The 6,943-nt window shown below is 60.6% G+C and overlaps 1 protein-coding gene across 1 annotated transcript in view; it reads right to left on the bottom strand.

The window, feature by feature from the left end:
• The window catches only part of RNPEP (arginyl aminopeptidase), a 9,612-nt gene extending 3,141 nt beyond the window's left edge, over positions 1 to 6,471 (bottom strand). The window contains exons 1-11 of the mRNA XM_019472726.1: positions 6,345 to 6,471; positions 6,182 to 6,293; positions 6,066 to 6,128; positions 5,324 to 5,503; positions 4,638 to 4,754; positions 4,294 to 4,529; positions 3,554 to 3,667; positions 3,173 to 3,285; positions 2,695 to 2,803; positions 1,811 to 2,035; positions 1,048 to 1,190 (exon numbers count right to left, since the gene is read on the bottom strand). Of these exons, the coding sequence (XP_019328271.1) occupies positions 1,048 to 1,190; positions 1,811 to 2,035; positions 2,695 to 2,803; positions 3,173 to 3,285; positions 3,554 to 3,667; positions 4,294 to 4,529; positions 4,638 to 4,754; positions 5,324 to 5,503; positions 6,066 to 6,128; positions 6,182 to 6,293; positions 6,345 to 6,471 (1,539 nt within the window). The remainder of the gene's footprint in view (positions 1 to 1,047; positions 1,191 to 1,810; positions 2,036 to 2,694; positions 2,804 to 3,172; positions 3,286 to 3,553; positions 3,668 to 4,293; positions 4,530 to 4,637; positions 4,755 to 5,323; positions 5,504 to 6,065; positions 6,129 to 6,181; positions 6,294 to 6,344) is intronic.
• Between the last annotated feature and the right edge of the window lie 472 nt (positions 6,472 to 6,943).

The following is a 6,943-nucleotide window of genomic DNA, read 5'->3' as shown; positions in this document are numbered from 1 at the left end:
ATGCAGAGACAGAGCAGGGCGTTAACCCCCCCCAGCGTCCTCCCTGGCTCCAGCAGGGTGAAGCCCCAGGAGCCCCACATCCCCGCCCAGGGCACACCACCTCCAGCATGGCCCTGCTCTTGGCCAGGAGAGCACAGAGGAATGGGACAGGGCAGAAAAATGCCACCCTTGTCAGCCCTTTTGGCTGTGTGGCGTGTGGAGGAGAAGACCTTGATCTTGGAGAAGGAGCAGGCCCATGAGAAGCTCAAGTTCAACAAGGTCAAGTGCAAGGTCCTGCACCCGAGTCAGGGCAATCTCCACTATTGGTACAGACTGGGGGATGGATGGAGAGCAGCCCTGCAGAGAAGGACTCAGGGATCCTGGTGGGTGACAAATTGGACATGAGCCGGCAATGTGCGCTGGCAGCCTACAAAGCCAAGCGAATCCTGGGCTGTGTCACAAGCAGCGTGGCCAGCAGGTCGAGGGAGGGGAGTCTGCCCCTCTGCTCTGCTCTGGTGAGACCCCACCTGGAGCACTGCCTCCAGCTCTGGAGCCCTCAGCACAGGACTGAAGAGAGGCTGAGAGAGTTGGGGTTGTTCAGCCTGGAGAAGAGAAGGCTTTGGGGAGACCTTATTGCAGCCTATCAGTGCTTAAAGGGGGCTTATAAGAAAGATGTTGACAGACATTTTAGTAGGGCCTGTAGCGATAGGACAAGGGGCAGCAGTTTTAAACTGAACGCGAGTAGGGTTAAATTGGACATAAGGAAGAAATGTTGTACGCTGAGGGTGGCAAGATGCTGAACAGGTTGCCCAGAGAGGTGGTGGATGCCCCATCCCTGGAAACATTCAAGGTCAGGTTGGACGGGGCTCTGAGCAACCTGAGCTAGTGGAAGATGTCCCTGCTCATTGCAGGGGGGTTGGACTAGATGACCTTTAGAGGTCCCTTCCAACCCAAACTATTCTGTGGGTCTGTCAAGAGCAAGAGCCAACCCCTGGCGCAGAAGGTCCTGTGCCCGTCTCTCCCCTGATGGCACGCTGCCGGGTGCAGCGCCGCCGCCCAGGGACAAACCTGGCTGTGGAGGAAGTCCTTGACCTTGTGGTACTCTGCCTCGAGGTTGTTCTTGAGGACAATCTGGCACCAGCGGAGTCGCAGCTCAGCGTTCTGGGCCTTGGAGATCTTGGGGTACATCTTGCTCAGCCTCTCCACGTTGCCTGCGAGAGGGGGATCGTCACCGCCCCTGTGGGGGCTCTGCCTCCAGCTCCCAGCCCCTGCTCCGAGGGGACCCTGCGAGCCCACCCCGGCAAATCCTCTGGGATCCTTCCAGCCACGGGCCAGCCCAGGACCCCCCGAGCCTCCCAGCACCCCCAGCTCCAGGAGCATCCCAGGCACTTGCTGGCTCCGGGCAGGAGGGTGCCTGTGTTGGGCCTCCTGGGACCAGGCAGCTCTGCAGAGCCACGTGCCCAGTGGCTTGGGTTGCCAGCACGAAGAGTAGGGAGGTCCCTCAGCAAAGACTGCAAGGAGAGGTGAACTCAGGGAGGTGACAGCCCAGCTGAGCCATCCTGGGGACAGCAGGGCTCCTCCTTGCCACTGCATGCGTCCCCACACGTCTAGGGACACCCTTCCCCTGGCTCTCCACTCCCCACTGCACTGATCGAGGCTTCTCAGACACCAGGAACTGCACTGCTGGACCGCAGCGGGGATGGGCTGATGGCCATGCACCCACGCATCCTGCTGACATCTCCTCACGTCCCCAGCCATTTGGCTGGACTGGGGCACGTCACCCCATGTCTCCCCTGGGCATCAGAGCCCGGGGAGGTGACCTGGCCCTCACCTTCTGGCAGGGGGGATTTCTGCAGGACCTGATCCAGGAAGTAGACCAGCTGGTACGTCCTCCAGGCTGTGATGTCCACAGCTTCGATCGCCTCCATGTTCAAGTCGTCAGCTGCCCAGAGCTCTGCCAGCTTGTCTGCCGGCTTCATCAGCTGCTCCCCTGGCGAGAGGTCGGGCAGGTAGGGGGGCCAGCCCGGCGTGTTCAGCCAGCGGTCAAACTCAAAGCCTGCAGCAAGGAAGGGAGAGAGAGCTGGGACAGGTTTTCTGAACTCCGCGCCGGGTGCTGCTGCCCAGGCATCTCACTGCCTTCTCCGAGGGCATCCCCAGCACCACCAAACCTGCCCAGGGATGGCGACAAGCAGAGACTAACAGGGTGAGGCTGTTAAGCCACCCTGGGCTCGGTGTGTGCTTGTGCCCCACCGCCACCAGTGAGATGAGCCAGCTCCGGCACGGAAAGCTCCTGCCAAGCCTGGCTCTCCGCAGCAAGCCTGAGCTGAGCCTGGGGCACAAGCTGAGCCTGATCCCAGCGCTCGCCAGCAGCTCCACCAGCAAATGCTCATATCCTGGTGCTAGAGACTTGCTGGGCTCAGCTGTCCATGGGGAAACCCCACAGAACAGCACCTGAGCGCAGAGCACAGACTGGATGGAAAAATTCAGGCTGAGCAGGTGTGCGCTCGAGCCCAGGTTAATCCCTGATCCCGGGCCAGCCAGTGCTGCACTGCCTCCATCGGAGCAGAGGCCAGTAGCAGCAGCAGCATCTCCAGTAAAACCCACAAACGGATGTGCACAGGGTCTGCATGGGACACGGAACGGCTCCGACACCCACAGGGTGCTGGTTTGCAAAGCAGCGCCCCAGTCCCCTGGCCAGGAAGGCTCTGTGCTGACCTGGGATGGAGTCCACGCCTTTCTCCTTCAGCTCCGGGAAGTACTCCAGGAAGAAACCTAGGGTGTCATCCGCTGTGATGCTCTGGAACTTGAACCGGTTCACGTAGGCCTGCGGGGACAGCCAGGGCGTGATGCCGCATGTGCTCCCTCCCAGCAGTGCTGCCTGGCCCTCCCCGTGCTCCATCTCATGGGGGCTTAGCGTTGCTGAGCCCATGCCAGCCCCTGTTCCCCCCCAGGGGCTCCCCAGCCCCCTGCATCCCCCAGGACACCTCTGAGCATTGCCACCACCTGCTCCCAGCGCGGGGCCAAGCTCTGCCCTCATCTCATTCCCCCGTGAACATCTCTGTTTCCCACCTCCTCTTCCTCTCCCCAGTCACCCTGTTCAGCCCGTCCTTCCCGGGGTCCCGCTGCGCTCTGACCTCGCACCACAGGGTTTTGTATGACTTGGCACCTCCACCTGGTACCTCCCCGTACCGACCTGGAGGAAGGCATCGAACTTGCTCTGGTCCCCCACGAGATGGGCCAAGTAGCTCACGAAGCAGTACCCCTTCTCATAGGGCGTTTCGTTGTATGTGTCGTCCGGATTGACACCTAGAAAGAGGGAAAACCCTCAGGAATCATCTGCCCATCTGCAAAACAAAACAGCCCTCGCGTGCACCGAGATTTCTGCTTTCTGTGCTGGGTGCAAGCCTGTCACATCCCTCCTGGAGCCATCGCCTCGCTTGGGTCCCACCGCCAGCGCTGGTTTTATTGCAAGCCATGAAACACCCCAGCAGCAGGACTTCCCCCCGCAACACCGCACCTCGCTTGCCCCCGCTCCCCCCGGCCGGCTGCGGGAGGACGGGGACACCCCACAGACCTGGCTCGATGACCACCCGCAGCTTGTTGAGCGGATGGTCCTCCCCTGTGTTGTCCATGTGCTGGCGCAGGAGAGCCCTTCCCGTCGCAGCCTCCAGGCAGGTGTACGCCGAACCTGGGCAGAGACAAGCAGGAGGCGTTCAGAGACCCCGACCAGACCCCTGTGTGCTTCGAGCACAAGGGGTGCTGCTACGGAAGGGAAACAGTGTTAGCTTATGGGCTGGGAAAGGAAGAAACCGATAAACAAGGCATTGGGATGGTAGAGTTGCAGAGAGGCATGGCAACCCAGCCCTCGGTTAGCAAGAGGTTTTTAGAGCCATTTAAATTTATCTGGATGCAGCAAACAGCGCCGGGAGCACCTGAGCTGCTGGATGTGACCGTGTGTCCGGGGTGGGGGGGCTCAGGACGGCTGGTATCAGCTCCCCAAGGGAGCTGCGAGAGCAAGAGGAAGGTGAGGCTGGGCAAGATCGCAGTGCCCATGTCCCTGGCACGGGGCTGCGGGGGCTCCATCCATCTCTCAGAGCGAAGGCGGTTCTGTTGCTAACACGAAACGCCCGGGGCGCTGCAGGCTGCTGCACTTCACCTCTTCCAAGACGCAGCACAGGCTCCGGCCCCGCATGCAGCGCTTGGAGGGATGCGCTGAGCCGCAGCGCACGGACGCTGGACCCACGCAGGTCCTGCCTGCGATGGCACGGCCGCACGCGGGGACTCGGCACCCCACGGCCGGGCAAGGCCACGCACCATAGACCTCGGTGGAGATGCGCCTCTGGGCGTACATGGTGAAGCCCTCGTTCAGCCAAAACTCGCCCCACGTGGCGTTGGTGACCAGGTTGCCAAACCAGCTGTGGGAGATCTCGTGGATGATGACGTCCACCAGGGAGCGGTCCCCGGCCAGCAGGCAGGGCGTCGCAAAGGTGAGGCAGGGATTCTCCATCCCGCCGAAGGGGAAGGAGGGCGGCATGAACAGGATGTCGTACCTGCCGGGGAAGAGCAGACGGCTGGGCTCAGACCCACTTCCTCCTGCGGACGCAGCTGGGGACGGAGGGATGATCCCTCCCCGGCCCTTCAGGAACAGGAGGCCATACCTGCCCCAAACATAAGGTCCAAAGAGCTTCTCTCCAACCGCCAGGAACTCCTCAATCACCCCATCGTACTCCTTCTTTGCCGCCTCAATCAGGCAGGGCTCGGCCCAGACACGGCTCCTGGCCAAGCGTGTAAAAGAGGAAGCTTTAACCATTAGCGGACTTTTACCCTATTGCTTCATCAGACAAAAACTGCACTTGTTTATTCCACAGCAAAATAAAAGCCTGCTGATAAAGGAAGCTAATGAGACTGGTATTGCAAACTGCTGTAATTTCTTTCCTTGTCTCAATGTCAAAGGGCTTTTATATGGCTACTGTGACAGCCGGGAACCCGAACAAACCACGGGCCTTGGGAAGAGACGTGGGACCCTCCGTGAGCAGGGACCCGCTGCCCTCATTCACGTGCACGGGGGTGAAACGAGCAGAGCCAAGGACACCCTCGAAGGCGAGGGGACCCGGCACCGAGGCTCCTCCTCACTCTTGAGACCAAGAAGCACCCTCACCCAGCAGAGCCCGCGGTCTGATGACGCAGCACCATGTCCACAGCAGACGGCGGACTGACTGGATCATGCCCAGTGGTGCAGGGAGAGGCAGCAGGCAGCTGCCACGGGACAGCACGGCATGGGAGCTTCGCCGTGTGGCTCCCACAGCCAGGGCTTAATGCTGGGGTCTCCTCCAGAGCCACTTACCTTGGGCCAACGTCAGCAGACACAATGTCCCCAACAGCCAGAGCGATCAGGTAGGAGGGAATCGGCTGGGACATCTTGAAGACGAAGGTGTTATCCTTCTGCTTCTCCCAGCTCGTGGCACTCATCACAGCCGTGAAACCCTCGGGGACCTGGACACGTAGATGAAAACATCTGTTAGATCTGTAACGTACAGAGTGGGATGTCGGCTAACCCAGCCAGGGACGCCGCAGTGTCCGATGGCGAAGACGTCCCGGCACATTGAAGGTGGCCAGGTCCGTGGGCACTGCAGGTTTTGGGGCGCAGAGCAGAGCAGTAATGCACCGAGCTCCCACTCAGGATCACAGCTGCATCCCTGCGACAGCATCACTCGGCACTTGGGCTCAAACACTGGCTGGGTGCAACACCGGGACACCCAGTGTTGGTGTGTCCAATGCGAGGTGCCAGCAAGATAAAGAAACGCTGGAGCTGCAGGTGCTGAAAGGGCAAAGGATGCAGATCCTTCAGACGCTGGCTCGCCTCCCATTTCTTACACAACAACTCGTTCTTCCCGTTCTCAAGCCAAAGTAGAACCCGCGGCCGATCCACCGGCCTGGGCTGAGCCCTGGGAGACTGATCTGGTCTCTCTTCTTCCAAACACGGGGCGAGCCCCCGCGGTGCTGCGGGGAATACGGTTTTCTTGGTACGGTTGGTTTTCTTGGTACAGAGCAGCCGGGGCTCTACGACAGCCGAGCCCCGCACTCACCCATCGGGGGGGGGGCACGCCCAAAGCTTTGTCACCCTGCGGGGGGGGGGTACGCTGCCAAAGCTTTAAGGACGGAAATTGGAGCAAGAGGCAAAATAAATAAATTCCAGCATCACCAGCTGATGCCACCGCATGCCATCAGCCTTGGCTTGGTGTCACACCGATAAGCGGCTTCCCTCGCCTGCAGCAGGCCGGCACGGCCCAGTGCCGGTGCCACCGCGTGACCGCCTGCAGGCAAAGAGGGAATGTGGATTATTTAGTCCCGTTTTTGTACTAAACCTGGGGACCAGTGGCTGCTCTTTCCATCCTGGAAGCTCGGCAGCCCCAGCACCCCCACCGGGACCCGGTGCCGCCGGGCATCATCCCCCTCCTCCAGCGTGTCCCCCCAAACTCGGCTCGTCCCCATCACCCTCCCGCTGCTACACAGGCCAAGAGCAGGCATCCCGCTGCCCTCGGACTGCTACGGGGCAAAAACAGGGTTTTCTGTGATAATTAGAGGAATTACTTAGACAAATGCAGCAGCACGAGGAGAGCTAACCAACAGTTAGCCGGTATTTTGGCATCAAGCACCGAGTATTTCGGCCACCTCCCGCTGGGAGAGAAGAGCTTTCAGCAGGCCGGCCGGCACGTGCACCCGCTCGCGAGTGATTGCACAAAGCGGCGCCCAGCATGCGCGGCTGGGGAGAAGCAAGAAGGCCGCTGGGGTCTGTTTGTTTTCATTGAAAGATGAATATGAGAGAAAAACAGGAGTATAAACGAATTATTTCTCAGTGCCTTCTCTGCTGGGGGCCTGCGGCGGCGGCTTTGAAGCGAGTGCGACGAGCATCGCCTCCAACGCGCTGGCGCTGCACAGGGGCCCAGGCGGTGCTGCTGATGCG

The sequence above is a fragment of the Aptenodytes forsteri genome, unplaced genomic scaffold (assembly GCF_000699145.1).
Source record: "Aptenodytes forsteri isolate BGI_AS27 unplaced genomic scaffold, ASM69914v1 Scaffold213, whole genome shotgun sequence".
Classification (NCBI taxonomy): Eukaryota; Metazoa; Chordata; class Aves; order Sphenisciformes; family Spheniscidae; genus Aptenodytes; species Aptenodytes forsteri.
Note: the sequence above shows the minus strand (reverse complement) of the source record. Positions and strands in the feature narration are given on the sequence as shown.